Source organism: Podarcis tiliguerta (assembly GCF_965153285.1).
Source record: "Podarcis tiliguerta genome assembly, chromosome: 2".
Classification (NCBI taxonomy): domain Eukaryota; kingdom Metazoa; phylum Chordata; class Lepidosauria; order Squamata; family Lacertidae; genus Podarcis; species Podarcis tiliguerta.
In genome coordinates, this window is record NC_139535.1 from 70,592,996 (window position 1) to 70,614,238 (window position 21,243).

The 21,243-nt window shown below is 42.0% G+C and overlaps 1 protein-coding gene across 3 annotated transcripts in view; it reads left to right on the forward strand.

The window, feature by feature from the left end:
* The window catches only part of STK32A (serine/threonine kinase 32A), a 73,354-nt gene that overhangs the window by 5,143 nt on the left and 46,968 nt on the right, over window positions 1-21,243 (forward strand). For all 3 annotated transcript variants that reach the window (XM_083430882.1, XM_083430883.1, XM_083430884.1), the window contains exons 2-4: window positions 3,976-4,142; window positions 19,591-19,646; window positions 20,601-20,752. In XM_083430882.1, coding sequence (XP_083287008.1) covers window positions 4,091-4,142; window positions 19,591-19,646; window positions 20,601-20,752 — 260 coding nt within the window. In that variant the 5' untranslated portion in view covers window positions 3,976-4,090. The remainder of the gene's footprint in view (window positions 1-3,975; window positions 4,143-19,590; window positions 19,647-20,600; window positions 20,753-21,243) is intronic.

Genomic DNA, 21,243 nt, shown 5'->3' on the forward strand with positions numbered 1-21,243 from the left:
TTGGGGGTGCTTATAAAAAATTATGGCAACAGATCAGGCATCAGTGGTGCTGATGTGTAATTATGTGCAGGATTGTGGCCTGTGTATCTGAGTTGTGAGTCTAGGTGTGTATTTAATGGTTTCTCTGGTGTTCTTGAATCAAGCCACCTGGCAGCAAGTTTCCTTTAAACCAGTTTGGATTAAAGCTGGTTTAGGTAGTAGGAGAGCATGATAGAATCATAGAACTGTAGAGCTGGAAGGGATCCCCCAAGGGTCATCTAGTCTGTCCCCTGCAATGCAGGAATCTCAACTAAAGCATCCATGAGTGATGGCCACCCAAACCTCTGTTCAAAAACTTCCAAGGAAGGAGACTCCACCGTTGAACAGCTCTTACCATCAGGAAGTTCTTCCTAATGTTTAGTCAGAATCTCCTTTATTTTAATTTGGATCCATTGGCTTGGGTCTTATGCTGTGTAGCAGCAGAATACAGGCTTGGTCCCTCTTCCATGTGAGAGCCTGAAACCGAAATGTATATGAAAGACCAGAAGAGAGGAGGGTGACCACAGCTTGATCAGTGTCAGAAGTTGAAATGTTAGCATTTATTTATAAATAATAGTGTGTGAAATTATGTACAGAGTGGATAAAAGCATAAAAACGTCACAACAAGACCAAATAAGGAGCCAAAGGACAAAAATAAAACAAAAACCAACTTAAAAGTAGAATCCGTAAAATAGTACAGCCAGCGGCAATAAAACAATGTCTGCCTGATTTTATTGAATTATTAAAAAACACGGGTGTTTTTTGTGGGGCGAGAACACAACTTTTGTTTCCCTTTTTGGTTTCACAGAACTCTTCAGCAGAGTGGTACCAATTTGTCAGCCACATAGGACTAAACAAGCTGCCATGTGACAAACACATGTAGTACTGTAAAAAACATAAAAGGCAGAATATCTGAAGACTATTCTAAAGCTGTTGTATAGCAAACAGAAGAAAGTTGAGTTGAAGTGAATATTTGGTCCTGGGCAACCCTCCACCTTTCATGCCAATTCTTAAACCTTAATATTTCCAGAATTCTGAAAAGTCTGCTCAAGCTACATTACCTGATTAGGTTTCATATTGCTGCTATAACAGGGAAAAGACTTTCTTAAGCCATGTTTTCAGCCAATCTGCTTGACTCTCCTTCTGTTTTCTTTCCTGTTTCCTTCTGATATGCTTAAAATTCTTTCATTACCCCCTCTCTACCTCTGTAATGGTTTTCAGCCAACCAAAGGCAGCCATTATCTGCAAAGTCTTAACCACTTAAGGGAGTGACTTAGCAATTTTCATCCAAGCCCAAATCCTGAAGAATTTCACCTGGGCTCTCCAACCATAAGACAATTTTCTTGCTTCAACTTCCTGAGTATTTAATTACCCCTCTGATTTATTTTGAAATGATGGGAACTTTGCCGAGCTCTTACAACAACAGAAACAGCTTTGCTAACATGTGCATCAATTATTTTTTGAATCAGTGCCACCATCTGAAAGATGTTGAGAGGATTTGGGGGCCCCTGTGCAAAAAGTTGAGTCTATTGTCACGAGATATGTCTGGTACAGAACTAAGGTATGATTAAATAACCAGTGCACTTTTGATGCAGGCCTTTGTGATAATGTCCTTTGCAGAAGAGCCATGGCTCAGCTGAAGAACATCTGCCTTGCAAGCAGAAGGCCCAGATTCAATCTCCAGCATTTCCAAGCAGGGCTGGAAGAGACACCTGTCTAAAATCTTGGAGAGCCACTGTCAGTGTAGAAAAACGGAGCTAGAGGGACCAGTGTTCTGTATGTGGCAGCTTCCTGTGCCCTCGTCCTTCCTTGCCACCTAACCTCCAGTCCTGTGAGAGCCAGCCCAGGAGGCTGGTGATATGTCCTGCTTTACAGAGGTCAGCCCTGTATTTGAAGGGCTGTCTGGTCCAAGTCCAGTTTGAAGTGAGATAATCTGAAGAAAGGAAAGCGGGAACCTTAAAGTAGCCCACCGATAGTACCCAGATAGCAAACTTAAGAGGCCTTAGTAGCCCACCGATAGTACCCAGATAGCAAACTTAAGAGGCCTGCAGGCCCCTGGGCCCCTGGTCACTGTCTCCCCCACAATGGTGAGATGTACTGTTTTTCTAGTTAAATGATAGTAATTATTTATATATCTCCACATATCAATTAACAAATGGAAACACACACCCTCTTTGGTTTTCTGGGAGTTGAGGAGGTGGTGTGTTTCCTGATTTGGGGGGATTTGTAAGTGGCTGCGCTACAGCTCTGTTACGCTGCTGGGTGAAATAACCTGTTTTCGGTGGCACCGTGGGTTGTGGGGGATAGATAAAGGTAGGAATCTGAATCTGAATGGTACGTCAAGACTTAAAAATGTTGGCTCTAGCAGAGAACTGCCACATCTGGACCTCAACGAGGCAACTCATTGAGTATAAGAAGAGTGCTGCTGGATCAGACAGACAAAAGAGCAATCTAGTCCAGGATCCTGTTCTTACAGTGACCAATCAGATGTCCATGGGAAACCTGAGATCACGACATGAGCGCATTAGCATTCTCTCCACTTGTGATGTGGTACACAGAGGCATGCTGTGCTCAGTAGACTCAGAGCATAGCCATCTTGGCTACTAACCATTGAAAGCTTTGTCCTCCATGAATTTGTCTAGTCCTCCTAGAGCTGTCCAAGGTTGATGAGCATCACTTCTTCTTGTGGAAAGAAATCCCATAGTTTAAAGAAGCTGTAGTTGGCATCATCCTCCAACATTCAGCTTCACTGGCTGGCCCTGGGTTCTAGAATGTCTTTGACCACACCATTTGTATCTTAAACACCTCTAGCAAGCCTCTCCTTAACTCTTACTCACCTTTTCTCTAAACTAAAAAACCTCAAATGCTGTAAGCATTCCTCATAGGAGAGCTGCTCCAGCCCTTTCATGGTTTTGATTGCCCTTTCTTGAACCTTTTCTTGCCTCCAAGGTGGGTAAGCACTTCTTTTCAGCCTGCTAAACCCGATGGGGCCGGAGTAACATTTTCTGCATTGCTTGCATTTACGTGTGCCAGGTTGAGACCTTATTAATTATGTTTACACATAAATGCTTGGAGTCCGGTCCCTGCTTCCGGGTTGCGTATCAGACAGTCCTGCAGCCAGCAGACTGCGGAAGAGACAATGAATCAAGGCACCATAATGAAAAATATCTAGCCTGATTTATGCGTTCATTGTACTTAACCACCTCATAAAGTAGCTTCCAGGTGTTTTTTTAAAAAAGAGGAGAGATGTGAATACAGACACTTTCTGGTAACTGGTTTTATATACATGGTGGTGGCTCTCTGGTTTTTTGTTGTTGAAGTTTTATTGAAATAGAATGAGGACTATAAAACCAGGATAAAAATGGTTTCATGGGAGCAGTGCAGGGATCATGATTATAAACTGAGTCAGTAATCATGACAGCCAAATTTCTTACTTTTCCACAGATAGAGAGGTTTGTGCTTACACGCTGGAGGAATAAGAGATCAAATATATACATGGTTCTGTGTTCCTCCCTGGGGAGTTTCAGGGAATACAGTAAGAAATTTTAATATGCTTCCTTTCAAATGAGAGCAGCAAAGGTGAAGTGGCACACCCTCTGTTTCTCATGTTTAGTCCGAAGCAGAATTAAGATTTTCATAAGCAAGTGGAATTTATACCAGCTTGGCTGTTCTGCATAAAAAGCAAGATGACAGCCACACTAGTAGAATCATGCAAAGACGTAGGGGTGATCTTGTTGAGGTAGTCAGAGAAAAGTCAATAGGTCTACTCCTAGGAGACAGAAAAATCGGTCAGCATCAGTGCCCTTCTGTGTCCTTTTTAAGGGCCTCTCCCCCTTCCATTTATTTTTTATTAACACTCCTGTCAAAATGTGACAAATTTGTGTGGTTCATACAGTTTTTCAATTTTGATGTCAGCTGTGTCCCCCCCCTTCCTTTCTGTTTTTCCCTCCCCACCAGGGTCCACTGGCAGGAAGATCTACAGATCTGCCAACTCTGAGTGAGTTAATAACTCGCTCTTAGCACTTTGAATTTAAAGGATGATGTAAGTGAGGAGCTTCCAGCCAAATCCAACATGGGCGCAAACACCTCCAGCAAGTCACCACCGTTTGACGAGAACGAAGACGGTAAGAACACTGTGTGGTGTTTGAAATAGCTTTGTTCAGTAAGACACTGGGAGAAAGAGGTGCCTGAAAAATCCTACATTGCAGCTCCTTTTAAAGCACTGCCTCTCCGTCACGGGCCAGGCAGCACAGATATCTCTTCAATTTGTGCCATTGTTGTTAATCCCCCTTTGGGGAACTAAATGAATATCTGGTTTGGGTGGTAATTTAGTTTGCAGCATGAAGCTCTTTTGGACTTTAAAATGGTAAAAAGGAGCAAAATTCAAAAGAACTTGGGTAGTATTTCAGAGTCATTCCAAGGACTCGAAACATTATGCCTATTTTCAGGTGCTTTCTCCCCAACCCCCCCCCCACCACCACGAATGGCTCCATTAGTCCTTAAGGAGGTGGAAAAATATGCCGCAGGGGTGAAACAGGGGCTTTGGGTCTAATCACTGTTCTGCCCTCTCCCTTTAGCATTTTCCATCCAGAGCAAGGGCCTTTTCAGTAGTGGTGCCCATCTTGTGGAATGACCTCCCGTCAGATGTCAAAGGAATAAACATTATATAGACATTTGAAGGCAGCCGTGTATTGGGAAGCTTTTAATGTGTGATGTTCTGTTGTGTTTTTCTATATTCTGTTGTAAGCCACCCAGAGTGGCTGGGACAACCCAGACAGATGGATGGGGTACAAAAAACAGTTTTGTTGCTGTTAAAATGATGCCAGAGCTATCACAAGGCAAACTCAACCCTATGACACTCACTCCTGCCACAGCTCCTTATTCCAGGGTTTTTTCACTTTTGCATGCCTCGTATATATTTTGGAATTATAAAGATATATTTATACATTGGTACCTTGGGTTACATACGCTTCAGGTTACAGATGCTTCAGGTTACAGACTCCCCTAACCCAGAAATAGTACCTCGGGTTAAGAACTTTGCTTCAGGATGAGAACAGAAATTGTGCTCCAGCAGCGCGGCAGCAGCAGGAGGCCCCATTAGCTAAAGTGGTGCTTCAGGTTAAGAACAGTTTCAGGTTAAGAACGGACCTCCGGAACGAATTAAGTACTTAACCCGAGGTACCACAGTAATCTTATACAGTGGGCTTGCAGAACTTTGTTGTTGTTTTTCCTTGTGCCAGACGTCTGGGACCTGAACAGTTCCTGCCCCTTGGAAAAAAGAGGCTTTTAAACTGTCTCCTTTGAGCAGTGCTCTTTTTCAGTACAAGTTCTGGCGCTACAAGACCCCTCCTTCTGCCAACAGCTTTGGAGCCGGTCACTCTTCACAACAAAGTCACAGCTGACACAGCAGGTTTTCTCTCCGTCTGATTTAAAGGGGAGCGATGCTTAGGGGGGAGTCTGCACAACCCAGGCAAGCTGTGCTCACCTAAGAGGCCCGAGCGCAGCTCGCACAGGCACTTTTGTAGCAACTCACGAAATGAGATGCAACTGAAAGGTCAGGGCAATGAACTGGATCCACTTTGGCACAATGTTCTGCAAAGTAGCACGTATCATGCTCTCCTATACTTCGGTTCGGGGTTTTGCATCCTGCAGGGCCCCCATGTAGCTGAGGCTCTGTTCCAAAACTTGCTCCCTCACTGCACTGGATAATTGGGCTGCCTTTAGGCCAAAGCCTCCCTCGTGCCTCTGGTCAGTCCATGTCCTCATGGAATCCCAGGACTTAATCTGAGTTGGAGTTCACCACAGATTAGAGCCAGTTCTTATCTTGAGGGTTCAGCCCTGGAACATGTGAGGTAATAACTGAGTGCCTTTAACCATGCTCAGATTGGTTTTGCTACACGGCCAACACGCATACTTCTGGTATTGAGAAAAAGTTATTCTAAGGAAGCCCTGGCATCTTTGGTCTGGGAAATTAACCACGGATGGAATTGTTTCATAATGTCGTTTTGTGATCATTGAATACAAGGTTGGAGTTGCCTGTGATGCCCAAGGCATTTGAGGATTAAACACATACACACACACACAAGCAGGGAACCGAGGGCTGCATCACAGAATGGGAAATGGTATTGGTATGACTTTGGCGTAGGAAACTCTGTGTGCCTCTGTGTGTGCATTGTCATATGTGATTTGCTGGGCACCCTTCATGCCAGAAAGCCCTGACTGGTGCTCAGCACCTACACTGTGTGCACAGGGCAAAATACACACATCAACATTTATGAAGGCACATGTTAATTTGGAAGTAATATCTGTGTTTGAAATGTGTCACAGGTAAAGATACTAATTTTATGGTGTCTTGCCTGGCTCAAGAGTGTGTATACTGTATATACGTATAATGTATGGAGTGAAGCAGAAGAGCAAGGAAAGTGTAGATCAAAGGACCCATCTTCTCTAGCCAGGAAAAAAGAAACTAAAGCCCTTCTTATGGTGCCTGCAGTGCACTTAAATGCTGTTCCTTCTGAAAGTACAGCAATTTGTTCCAGTAGTGTATTCTTCTCTAATCTCCCAAATCATTTTGTTCTGATTCTGTAATAATCATTGCAGCCAATTTCCTCTCCATGAACCTAAGACCAAATTTCATTCATTTTAAAAAAAAAATTCTGATCCTCAGTGCACTCCGCAAGCATGGATCTTTCAAGCATGGAACTGCTGGCACAAATTATTTGATGATTAGGTTGATTGTGTACTTAGGAAATTTATGGTGATGCCCTCTGAATGTCATAATTTCCATTACTGCATGCCGTACTGCTGGACCCTGTGTTAAATGCTGAGTAAGTGCGTGGACAACAATTCCCTCCCTATTTGGCTAGAGTGACTGTGGGCTTTGTTTCAAAATTAATAGTGCTATTGTTTGGGTTTTTTGGTTTTGTGTATGCATGCATTAAAGTAATTGAAAACTATGATGGGGCAATGCCACCCTGAAATTATCCTGGGAACTGCAAATTATATTCTTGTGCATGCAAGCATTTTGTATTGGCATCTGTTGTAAAGCAGTCTCTGGTGCAGTCTCAGCAGTATTGATAGATGTTTTTGTTTTGCACTTTTCTGAGAGTGGGAAACCTGAGGAGGAAATTCTGTAGTCTTATGGTACACCCTCTCCGTCTTAGTCAGATATGGTACCCATAGACTTATAGGGTGTCTGTGTGCATAAACACTAGTAACTGATGAGTTTGAGAAACACAGGCATACTGAAAAAATGTGGGAAGAATCCACATTAGAAACAGTTGAAAGTGGTTTGATTGGGGCATCGGCACCACTTCTCATGGTACACAAATATTTATTTTATACTGGTCAATATGTTGTGCAGGGATTTAGGGGATCTTAGCTGATTGGTAGCGCATCTGCCTTGCATGCAGCAGGTCCCATTTTCAATTCCCAGCATCTCACGTAGGAAGATGTCCCCCTGCCTGAAACCCTGGAGAGCCATTGTCACTCAGAGAAGACAATATTGAGTTAGATGGACCAATAGTCTTGACTTCTTATAAGGCAGCTGCGTATGTTCTGGCAAAGGAAAGATTCAAGAAAAACCCTGCACAGCCTTTCTAAAAGAGGCAGAAGTGGGATGAGCAGGCACACCATGAGCAGGTATTCCCCCATTCACACTGCTTTAAGCTCATTGGAAAAAGAGACTCCAGAGTGTTAGGATTGGTGGACTGGAGGCAAGCAAATGCTTCAACAAGCAGTCAAGCAAGGATAGGCAGTCTTCAGTGTCACTCAGACTCAGGAAACCAGGCCAGAGTAGATAGCATTACAGAGCCTTATTGAGACACTTTAGATCTTTGTTTCACTTGAATCCCACTGGGTTGAAAGCTGCTGTACCACCCTATAGATTAGCTTAGCTTTGTTTGTAGTATTTATATACCACTTCATATACCCAGAGTTGGTATATACTGGCAATAGTAAAATGCAAAATACATTTTTAAAAATGAGCAAAACAATACAAATATAAAATAGAAGGGACCCTGAGGATCATCTAGTCCAACCCCAGCAAAGCAGGAATATGGACCCATATGGGGATCAAACCCATGACCTTGATGATAATAGCACCACACTCTAACCAACTGCATGTTCATCCAAAGAAGAAGTTGTATCATACAGACAGTATGAACCCTAGTAGACACCAAAAGGCCAGCCATCAATGCTCTCCAAATGCCTGCATGTGATGGTGCTGCAATGCAGCAGAGATCAGACCAGGAGTTCCTTCCACCTCTAAATTGCCACTATGGCGCAGGGTTAAGGTGCTTGGGCTTTGCTGCTGCAGCCCCCTAGTTAAGGTTCCTTCCACAGTGTGCTAGTCCTTTGATGGTGAGAAACTTTTGCTGATAAATCTGCCAACTGCAGGGCTTCTCAAGTCTTTTCTTCAAGCATGTAACTTGGATACAGACTATCTTCTTCTGCTTAAAACAAAAGCCTTAAGAAGCTGGAAACTTCTCAGCAGTGTTGGGTAGTGCTCCCAAGATGAAGATGTAAAAAATTAAGACACCGACATTTTAAAAGGAATCCATTACATTGTAGGGAAGTGTGAAACAATGAGGGAAATCCATAATGTTAGGTGAGGCAGCAATCTTGTGAGGGTATGATGATCTTCCTTTAAGATATTTCACATTTAAGCAACCACATTATGCCTTTTGTGATCTGTGACCCATGCAGCAACAGTATTCAAGATTAATCTGCTGCCCAGACACCATCAATCTTACAGGAAAGGTCTTTTCCCGTGAAAGGGGCCAGCTTTTGAAGCCTCACGGCTGTCTTTAGGGTTCTTCAAGGAATCATAAAACAGACCCAAGTTGGCACTTCTACTGATAAACAGCATCTTTATGATGCCTGAAAGTGGTTGCTTCCTGATCAATAAAAGGGGCTGCTTGATCATGGGTGTTTATTCCTGGAAATGTGTGCAGAAACTAAATACTGAATAGAGCCACAAATTCCAGTCTGAAAATGGACTAATTGAGCCTCCCCTCTTCCCCTGATTAACCACCATCCCAAAACTTGTGTTTGGACTGTTCTGCAACAAGCTTCACCATATCCTTTTTACCCTTCCCTGTTTATTTCCATCTTTCCCCCTTCAAGCTTCCTCCTTTTCAGCCAGCATTTAGTTCTGGTTTGGACCAAAACTTTGTATCTCCTCTACTTGCAGCTTTCACCTTTAGTCAGAGCATGAGCCTTCTCTTCATTCTCATTTCTTTCTAAAGTACAGATAGCTCACAACTTACGCACATTTAACTTGTGCTCATTCAGCTTTATGCATCCAGGAAAAAAGACTTTGGCAATCCTACATGCCATTGAACCCAATGTGTTTTGACTATACGCGAACCTGCCTGGGTTTTGAGATCTTCAGGGGAGGCGCTTCTCCAGGTCCCCCTACCTTCACAAGCATGATTGGTGGAGATGCTGGAAAGGGACTTCTCAGTGGCTGCTCCCAGACTTTGGAACTCTCTAGAAAAGCTGGCTCCTTTCTGGTTGTCCCTCCACTAGTAGATGAATTGACTTGAGGAACTGATTCCTTTTAATTAATGGGTTGGTGCCATGCTGCTTTTATTGTAATTATGGGTATCTTTTAAACAGATTTTATATATGTATATAGTTTTGATTCTATTAATGCTTAACTATATTTAAATAATTGCTTTTTATATGTTTTTTGCAGTTCTTGTTTTTATCTGTAAGCTGCATTGAGTCCCATCACACTCAAAAGAAAAAAGGCAGAGTAATAACAATAATAATAATTTCAAGAGATACCGACTCATAGCCACCCTTTTGGTCATAATCCCAAAGTATTAGAGAATGCCACCCTTGGATGCATTACAGTAAAATTCAGCCACCAGGGCTTGGTATATGGCACAAGCCCTCTTGCTTCTGTCCCAAGGTGATTCTGCCACTTGTCCTTGCAGTAGCTGTCCATCTGTAGTTTAGGCAGTGAAGTTTAGGAATTAATTCGCTTAGGGTAATTAATGTTGCTAGTGCTCTGTGATTCTGTGTACTTTGGGCTTGTGGGTGAAAGGTGTACTGACAAACAGCATTTAATCTAATATAACAACTGTTTTATACTCATTTCCAGTTAGGAAAACAGGAACACAGAAGTGGCGTGTTGATTGGCGCATTTGCTGCCAGCATTTTTTGCTGCAACACTGATTTTCCAAGTCCTGTTTTTTCCTTTGGCTGTTAGCTTAGCCTTAAAGCAACAAGGAACACATCAGGTTCAGGTAGCAAAAGAATAACAACGTCCTAGTAAAAGATGCTTCTGTTGAATTCGCCAGCACCTTTTCTTCTTTCCGCATATTGGCATGGCAAGTCATTATCAGTAAACATTTATCACTTATGTCACTGCTGGTGTTCAGGTTACAGTATCAAGGGATTCATTATTCATGTCGTTTGGACCAGTGCATTGAAGGTATGCCTCTTTAGGGGATGGGAGCTAACAAAAGAATACATTTCGGGCAGAGCCTCAAATTTAATTAACTCACTTTCTCCTCTCTGAACTCTCCTCTCCTCACCCATCTTTAGAAAAACAACGATGATTAGATGTATTTTAGCAAGCGGTTGTTCAAGACGGACTCTGTCACTATATTAGGAGATGGTCACTGAGTCATGGGCATAGCCAGGATTTATTTAAGAGAGGCAGGCTTTATATGGGGAGAGGGGAGGCAGAACCGAGTTATCTGTGACACAATTAATCAGCTAGTCAAGTATTTGGATGGAGTGTTGGGATAGGAATGGGAAGATCTGGGCTCACATCCCTGTTCATCCATGAAGCTTGGCCCTGCTATTGTTATTAGAGTAGAAGAAGGGTAGTATGCAATTGGTTTTAAAAAGAGAATAAAAGAATGATGCATTATAATAGCACCATTTCCTTCAACTTCCTTGGGGCAGGCTACGTGTGGTTGCTCTGTTTCATTGTCACAAAAACAGAGGTAAATTACTTGCCCAAGGCCACTCAAGAGGACAGATTTGTAGTGGTTAAATAATCTGACCTCAGCTCAATATTTAAAGCCAAAGCCCTGCTGTTTTAACCAGTGGCTATTCTTACAATGGCCAGCCAGATGCCTATGCGAAACCCCAAAGCAAGACCTGAGCAAAAGAGCATTCTCCCCTCTTGTGATTCTCAGCAGCTGGCCTTCAACAGTGGTGGCAGAACATAGTCATTGATACTGGTACCCATTGATAGCCTTATCTTTCATGAATTTGTCTAATCCTCATTTAAGGTCATCCAAGGTGGTGGCTATCACTAACCTGTGAGGAAATGAAATTCATAGTTGTGTGAAGAAGTACTTTCTTTTGCTTGTCCTGATTCATTCAACATTCAGTGAACTTCCATGAAGTTCATTGAATGACTTTGGGCAAGTCGCTTGCTGCAGGTTATTAGGAAGATAAAATGGGATGGTCCCATGTACCAGAATTCCATATAATAAATTTGCTTGCCAATTTGGGGGTGGGGGCATGGCAAGCAAATGCAATTACTTAAAGATTTCCTAGATTGTTATTCAGAAGTGTTCAAGAGGAGTGCTCAACATTATCTAAGGGTACATAATGTGTCAATAAGATATTGTAAGCAAGTTGTTGGCGATAGGTTTTTGTTTGTGTGTGTGTGTTTTTTAAAAAAATTACTGCATTTTTCCTGGAAAGGATAAATACTGATTAAATGGGGTGGGGGCTGGCATTTTGATTCTATAAATGTTGTGTGGATGCTGCAAAAAACTGCATGCATGAGGAGCAGCCACCCTAAGATAAACATATTTCTGGAAGTGTCCAGTGAGAAAAGAAAGTTGGAGAACAAATGAACAATTGCATCTCAACGCTAGACCTACTGCTATCCAAACTGTTAAAATCATCATCATCACCACCATCATTTTCATCCCAAATGATGATCTGTAGATTTTGTTGGGATACTGCCAGGGAGACAAAGTCCATCATGACTCCACGTCGTCTCCGTTGCGATCCATCGATCTCCCGTAGATACAGTATCAGCAATTAGCGCCACGAGCTCCAGAAATAGCTTGCCACATTCCAGAGCTGATGCACGCTCTATCAGCAGAATTCACACAGCGAAAAATGCACGCAGGAGAGCATTATTTTCAAGTTTATTCAGCGTTGGTCAGAACAAAGAAAACATGACTGCCTGCTTCGGTGTCTCAGGCACAGAGAGAGAATGAAAGCAATGACACAACAGAAACATCCTGTGAACAGGAAATACACAGGCTGTGACACAAACATCCTGCTCCCTTTTAAGGTGGAACGGAAATATCCTAACAGATTTTTCCACACAGATCCAAGCTACTTAAACTGGCAAAACATTTGTAGTCATTTTGCAAGAGCAAAAGACTTATATCCTCTTAGATTTTGTAAGAAAAGACACAATCACTTCATCAAGAGCCCTTGCAAAGTGCATTAATGTTCAAGTCCCATTGGAAATGATGATGCTACGTGGTAAAGGTACAGCAAACTAATTTATACAGGGCTGAAAATGGCAAAGGGGACTTGCCCCATAGTTGTGAATATAGCTGTGATACACACACACACTGTTTCTGGCCTGCATAATTAAGGAAATGCAATTTATACGGAAATATCTGATTCTAATTACTTGCCAAAAGTAATTTATCTCATTATTGACAGGTTAAGCTCTTCAATATTTGGGGTTTTTTTGCCATTAATTGAACTCTTCAAATACATTTTCACAATAATTATAGCAGAGGCAATTACCTAATTTTCAGAGGCAATTAAAGGACACCTCCAGGAAGTTGGTGTGTTCCCCATCTTGTCAGGCACCTGCCTGACATTTGTTTCTAAAGCCAAGGTTATGTTTGTCTCTGGAAGCTCTGTTGTTGTCAGCTCTAGGAGCAAGCAAGTGCTGTTGTAGATTGCAAGTGGACACATAGTGTATACATGTGGGTACACAGTGGTGTAGGGTGTCCAGGCAGAGATTCTGCAGCAGCAAGGAAAGGACTAGGCGATGGAACCAACAGCTGAGACAGTAGTATGGATGGAGGTGCCACCAAGCCTTAGAGTCTAGAAGTTGCCTTAATGTTGTGGAGTGTCTTGAAGCAAGGATTCTCTGGCTCCAAGTGCCACTATGTTTCACCATGCAGATGCTATAGGGGTGATATGGCGGCAGGGCTCAAGAGAAAGAGCAGTAGGGTTCACTCAAGCATGCCACAGACTATTTTTAATTAGTTATTTAAACACAATAAAAACATATTCATCCCATTTTTTGGCCCCACTAAGGGCTCCACATATATAATTGTATCAGTAATCCTTACAACAGCCATGTAAGGCAGGCCAGGGTTATTATCCCTGCATTGCAGATGTGGGCTAATGCCTTGCTGACAGTCATCAAGAGAATTTTGGGGGTGCTGAAATTTGAACTGCAGGCTTCCCAGCTCATTCTTTTTGCAACTTCCCAGTGCCAGCTCTGCAAATAAGCAGAGAAAATTGCTGAGATGTGCTCTGTCTCCCTGACTGTTCCCAGAATGTGTCTTCATTGGACCAGCTTTATATTACGCCAGTCACTCTTCCTAATCACTATGACCTATCCATCTATATTCCTGCCCTTTGTGATTATAGTCGTTGCTGGATATCAATATGCCTTTGTTTCTTTTCTCAATCTGCTTCCTTGAGCAACTTTAAAATACACTGTGAGCCTATGAGGTATTTCCCTTTTAATTTGCTTATCCCAATATCAATCTAGCCACAGAAACCTATTATTTGCAGCTTAAGGAGTCAGTGATCCCATTTGTGGTCATTCTTGACTTCCAGGGGTGAGATCAAGATCAAGACCTGGAAAAACCGGGGTTCATTTTCTATGGGACCAGGCCAGCATTTGGGATTATTCTTTGCTATTAGATTTTCCAAAGTGTTTAGAAGCAGCTTTGTTGGTATGGGTGTGTGGGTGTATCTGTGACCAGACTTCCAAAAAAACTTGGCTAGTGATTCATAAGGGCTTAGTACCCAGCAGTTAATGTGTAATAGCTACATTGTTAATAGTTCAATCCTATGCATTTTTACTTGGAAGTAAGAGCAAGTGTGAGACTCACTCCACAAGGAAATGTTTATAGGGTTACCACCTAAGGCCATTTTCACTCAAGAGGCTTGTGCATGTTGCTCTGTGAAACTGAAATTGTCCTGCATGCTCAATCACATCACAAATGCCTTTGTTCTAAACATGCAAAGAGCCTACTGCTCTGAAATATATTACTAATGTCCGACGCTACGTCTGCACTAGAATCTGCCTGGATGGTTTCTACCTGTATACTGGCTACAAGATCGCTGTAGATTCTGATAGACAAGTAGCGGTGATCACCAAGTTATTCTAGCCTGGAGAAAATAACTGAGGGACAAATTCATGTGATACAGAACATTTGTACTTTTGCTGCTGAAGTTGTGGGTGGCAATCAGGATTCTGCTGGTGTGTCAGACTTCTCTGCTGCCTACAGTAGATAAACTAGTTGAGTTGGTACTGGAGGTTACAGGAGGTTACTTGAACTGGGGAAGAATGGGCATGTGTGTGCAATCGTATGCAAGATGCTCTAGAAAGTGATGTAATTTAGCATATTTATTTTACCTGTACTTACTAAACACAGGTAAAAACTTTGCAACTGTTAGCTTGCCTTTTTTTTGCAATTGGGAGTCATCCATTCATTGCTACTATTGAACTTGTGAAATGTGGAATTTTCCATAGAAAAATTAAGCACTGGAAAAGTTTTCAGAAGATTTTCCGTTTTGGGAAATGCTCTACCCCACATCTCTGGGCCCAGCACAGGAATTAGATTTCACATTTTACACTGGTCTAGGTGTTCCAGTTATTGGGTTAATTGCTTAATTGCTTTCCTTGAAACAGATACCTCAAGGGGCTTTACTTGTCCACAAGTAGAAAAACAATGATGGCATTATTTTTCCTTGATATTTACTCAAAGAAGACACAGCTGCTGATTTACAGAAAGGTTAAAAACATAAATGATGTGTCATACCATACTAGCTTGCAAAGTGGCCTCAGTATCCATAGTTGTTGGCACCAGGCATAATAGTCTATAAGTCTGAAATCACAATATAGTGTAAATACTATCTTCACCTACAGAACGTCAAAAAGTCCTGTCTTGATAGTTTTCAAAAGGCCAAAACTGATAACAGATAAGAAACAGAAGAAAATGTCTCTTTATAACTTGTTAGTTTTGTCTGTTGAAACTAGGCTGCAAGTTTACATGCCACTTGTTCTGCCCAGGAATGCATATACTACATCTTAGATAATGCTACCACCAACTCCTATTGCACAATTTAATCTGCTTGTCCTTCACATGCCCTTGAAACTGAGACTTAGTTCCCAGCAGGTTATACCAGTATTCGTCAACCTTGTCTGACCCGGAACCCAAACATGCATTTGTGGGGCCAGTATCTTAAAATAATTCTTACCTAGGGCTTGCCAATCAGAAGGTTGGTGGTACGAATCCCCGTGATGGGGTGAGCTCCCGTTGCTCAGTCCCTGCTCCTGCCAACCTAGCAGTTCGAAAGCACATCAAAGTGCAAGTAGATAAATATGTAGAGAAATACTTTCCAGCAGGAAGGTAAACAGCGTTTCCGTGCGTTGCTCTGGTTTGCCAGAAGCAGCTTAGACATGCTGGCCACATGACCCGGAAGCTGTCTGTGGACAAACACCAGCTCCCTCGGCCTACAGAGCGGGATGAGCGCCGCAACCCCAGATTCATCCGCGACTGGACTTAACGGTCTGGGGTCCCTTTACCTTTTACCTTTAATGCGGCTGTTGCAATGCACTTGAATTAGGCTGCGACTCAGTAGTGAGTTGCAGCCCACCAGCTGAACACCGGTGGGCTGTACCACTTCAGATATCAGGTGGGAAGTTCCTCCATGAGAAAAAGGCATTCAAGCACATAGAAATCTAAATAGAACCCTTATCCTTTGCATGCATAGTTTAATATGTGGAAGGGACTTTTTGTGTGTGTCCAGGAACCATTTATTTGTATGGGCCTCCATTTGCATTTGTAGAGATCAGATACACTTAGCGACACTGAACCACTTCACTAGGAGACAAGTCCCAAGTTATTGGCTTTTCTGTCATCTGCTCTTGTCTAACCATCTAAGCTGTGCTGTCAAGCAACAGAAATTGAGGGAGAATGTAAGTATTCTCAGAGGATTTAGAACAAGGATGGAGAACTGGTGACCCTCCAGATGCTGTTGAACTCCAGCTCTCTTGAACTCCAAAAATAATGGGAACTGGGTTCTGACAACAACTGGAGGCCACACCTGTTTTAGGGTATTGATTCATCAAGACATTTGAAGCAGGGAGGGACCAGGTGCGAGTTTTCTGTCTTCAGTTTAGAGCAGACGTGGCCAAACTTGGCCCTCCAGATGTTTTGGGACTACAACTCCCATCATCCCTAGCTAACAGGACCAGTGGTCAGGGATGATGGGAATTGTAATCCCAAAACATCTGGAGGGCCAAGTTTGGCCATGCCTAGTTTAGAGCATAGAAGAGAACTTCTGTTCCTTTCCTTATTGCTTTGGAATAGAGGAACTTATGAACAGTTGAGGGGTGCCCTTAAAGGCAGTCTCCAAATTCTCTTTCCATAACTATGGGAATAACAAATAATCCAGTACATTTATATACTGAACATAGTAAATTAGGAAATTTGGTTAACCCTGATTCATATAATAGGGAGGAGAACTATTTTGTGTGTATCAGTTGTTTGATTGTAAGAACCCCTGGTTCTAGTCATTCCTATCTTCTAACAAAGCTTGTTCAAAGCCATCCAAATTTCCTCTTATTAGCCATGTATGGAATTATGGGGCAGTATTTTTTAAGTGGCTAGCTATAATGTTTTAATACTGTTTTGAGGGTTATGTGTGGATTTTTAGCAATTTAAACATACATAATTACTTCTTGATGGATATTAGCATGTTGGGAGCTATTTTTAAGACTTACTTTTATCAGCAAATGAGGAGCTTCGGTTGTGCTGTTCCACATGGGAAATGTTTTGCTGCTCATTTGCAGGATCGGGAGAAAGTCTTGAGTGCCAGTATCACAAAACATATCCTGCAAGCCTTTGATTTGTATTGACTAGAATGTTACTTCACTTGTCTTCCTAGGCAATTCAGAAAATGTCTGTTTTCCATAACTGTCGTTCATGATGATTTTGTCATTATGAGATGAATTAAGCATACAGAGATACTTAATTAAATCAATTTCCCCCCAGTGTTCACTAGTGAACAGAGGGGCTGACATTATTAAATGAGTGCTGCAATAGGCAATGGCTAATCCAAGCATAAGAGAGACAATTTAACCAGTAAAACTAGAAGCTATATTCTAAAGTTCCTCTATGAATATCCTATCCTGATGACGCTGGAGCTCAGGTAATACAATGAATGCTTGAGAATGGCTTGTCAGCTTGTCAGGTACGGTAGGTAACAGGCAGAGTAATGTTGAAATTGCAGGACCTTGGATAGCTCATAGCAGACAACTTGCTAGAACAAAGTCTGGAGGTCATCTGTAGCCTGTCCAGATGATGATTATGATTAAAATAATGTATATACCATCTGTCATTTGGATAAGAAATACTCAGGTGGTTCATAAATACGTAAAAGCCTGTTCCCAGGAATTCTTAAAGGCTGTGTTCCTCTGGTTGGAGTCTAGCACTCCTTCACCTCTCAGTCAGCTCCTAACTTGTGTGTTACTTGCACTAGGGAGCCACCACCAGCGACTGTGAGGTCCTTGGTGTTAAGAAAGCCAGTATCACAGGGAATCTTGTTCAAAGGGTGCTATATTGTGGGAGGGAGGAATGGCTTCATTTTTGGAGACTCTGTTCAAGAGGCTTCTGGCTGACAGGCTGCATATTGGTGTCAGAACCTGTGACTTGAACAGGATATCCACTGATGTTCCTGATCCACCTGGTTCTTCCTCCTCCATGTCAAGATTCCTGGTTGCTCTTCAAAATCATGACAGTGGGCTCCCTACAGGTCATAAGGAATCAGAATGGAGGCTTGAAATTTCAGTTCTATTATGTAGGATGGCTGAGAGAGAGACAGAGAGAAAGATAGAGGGACACAGAGGTAATCACATGCCATGCCTAGCTCTCTCCCATGACTCCAAACTTGGTTCTCAAAAGCTACATACATTGTCAGGTTCCCTCACAAATACCCCCCCCCCCCCCGCATTCAGTTCATAGATGGTTTCGAATACTTTGTACTGGCTGACTAGCCAGAATAAGCTGTCTTGTTCACTGTATCTCTTGTTCACCATCACACTTCACAGACATCTTTTCTGAACTGTATTGTCCCTTGTTGCAGGAGGGAGTTTCGGGCAAAAGCAGGTCATATGCATGGTCTATTTCCTTCCGCTTCTTAATTGGTTGGAAATGTACAGATGGATGAGGCAAATGTTGTAATTTCAGGCTCTGTCACTTTGGCATTACCTGACAGTTCTGGGGTCACAATCATTAAAGCCGCCGCTGTTAGTAATCCACAGCCTTGAATTGGTGCTTCCAATCAGCCCCCTAATGAGGTTTAAGTGCTATTACGTTTGTGCCCGGTATGACAACTGGACTGCTCTCATTATTATCATTTCTTCACTAATAGTTCTGTGGCTTTAGTGCTGCCTGATCTCCATCTGAGGACTTGAGCTAGTATGAGCAGAATTCAAAGATAGTGGTTTAGGAACTGCAGCTGTACTGCCTTGCTAGAACCACTTTTGAGGTTTCAAGAACATTGGGTTGGTATCCGATGGCTGCTTAAAATTATTTGGGATAGGGCAGAAAAAGCCATGTAATGGCACAAGGACATAATGGTAAACCATGCTACAGTGGCACTGTGGGAGCATGGCACCAGAGCAGGAAACAAAAGTACTGGTGCAAAAGTTCAGATTTTGAAGCTATTACATTAATTTGTTATATGTTGATTTAAAATTTTAGGGTGAAGCACAATTTTGCATGTAGATGTAATCCTGGAATTATCTTGCTTGCACAGATGCTTACCTTGGGCTGCCTTGCCAGATTTATTCAGCCTTAAAAAAATAAAATCTAATTTTAAACCAAATGATCTACAGATTCTACTGGGGTTTGTTCCTGCAATTTATATTGCAGGAAATGTTTCCTCTACTATTTTATCTAAAAAAAATTCATTTGTAACTTGAACATTTATAGTATCCCAGGGCAGCAGAACTTCATGCAAAAAGATAACTGTTATTTGGTATTCCTACATGTGGGAAGAGGGGTATGGGAAAGAGAGAGCTAAATATGTGGAAAAAATGGCTCTTTACATTCTGTATACCCTTACCTTAAATAGTAATAAAACGGGATTCCATTTAAAAAGTGAGCACTTATTCTATTAGATATAATCTTATCAGTTTTGAAAAATGTAGAACAACAATATTATTTCAAGCAATAGTGAAGTATATAATGTTTAGTCCTGCTTACTAAGGAACAAATGGTTATCCCCGCTGTATTATAATTCTGAAATTGGTTATTTCAAATATTGAATAGCTGAGGCTCTCATTTTTAAAACCTTTATTCTCCTTTACAGTCACCTTCGACCATTTTGAAATTTTGAGAGCCATTGGAAAAGGCAGCTTTGGAAAGGTATGGTTTTTTTTTGCAAACAAAACTATCGCTCCATGTGGTGGGGACCGTAGCTATCCACAGATTCTTCTTAAAATAACAAGGTGGACAGCAAGTAAGCAGGTTTTAGATAATATTGCATTGTCAATGTCTACAAGCTGAGCCTTATCTTTCAGACCGTCAGGAAGAATTAGAGCCTTGTCCCTCATATGCTCAGAATCTTCAAATTATATTACAGGATATTAAACTGTTCTTATTGATAAAACCAGAGCTGCTGAATTTATATGTAAACATCCGGTAAAGGGAGACTTTCCACCAGAGCAACTCAGGACACACTGGCATTGTGCCTCATTTCTCCCTTCTCTTGCACAATCACGATGCTTTTTGAGGTGTGTGAGCCTAGTTCTTTGAGCCTGGTCCTGTACAGCCTCTATATTTTTGCCAAAGGAGAACAGGATGTGTGCTTAAGATGCCTTTTGTGTGGGATTTTAATGTGATTTTAAGGCTGCTGTGTTCTCATTAGTTCTCATTTTTATGTCAAGATCTGTATCTGGAAGCTATCAGGGCCACTTTGCCCATCAAGAATAGGTATAATGTGACGAAGAAGGCTAAAGAATGGTGAGAGGTGGGTGAGGCTTATGCGAATGTGAGGCAAATCAGTTTGGGAAAACATAGTTCATCAGACCAATTAATAAACCAAGCATTGGACACAGTGTCACCTTAGTCCCACTCATTTACAGTGGCGACATGTCCAGTTAGTTGGTGACTCTTCTCAGCAACGTGCCTGTGCATTTGTATATGGTGGGGAAGAGCAGGATCTAGAAAAATGAGGCGGCAATTTAGCAATGTACATTGTTAAGGTAGGATAAGGTATATTGCTAAGTTAGGGTAGGATACATGAATGTTCTCAGCACATCGCAATGCTACATATCCCACAGTTTGCACCATGTTTCCGCCTTGGTTTGTCCTTGCTAGGTTTGCATAGTCCAGAAGAATGACACCAAGAAAATGTACGCCATGAAATATATGAACAAGCAAAAGTGTGTGGAACGGAATGAAGTGAGAAATGTCTTCAAGGAGCTACAGATCATGCAGGGATTGGAACACCCTTTCCTTGTGAATTTGTGGTAAGCTGAGCACCATAATTCCCATTATTTTCCTGGGAGGAGGTTGCCTTCACTTTTCTGGAAACCTGGTTCTGTTTGTTTCGCTTTAACCTTATTTACCATTATTGGTTTCCACAATACGGTACTTGTTGCCTGGCTGGCCCTTTTCTCTTTTCTTTTCTGCGTATAACCTAGTTTTCTTTGAGTGGCCTTTGAGAGAAACAACAGGTCCCTGGACTGCCTGTGGTTTAAACTCATGTCTTAGGCAGGGCCTGGATAATAGAGCCCCCTGTTCAGCTCCTTTTATAACTGGCTGCGTTCTTCCTGGCTTGAGGCATCGAAGTGCCATGCTGTTTGCCCTTTATTTCTTTCACAGTAAAATAAATAAATGTAGCATTTTGACCCAACAGCAGATGTGTTAGATCTAGGGCCGTGACTGTTTTGAATAGGAAATATACTCTGGTAGTGCAAAGGAACGTCCCTTTTGAAAACAACTACCTGTACCTGGAAAA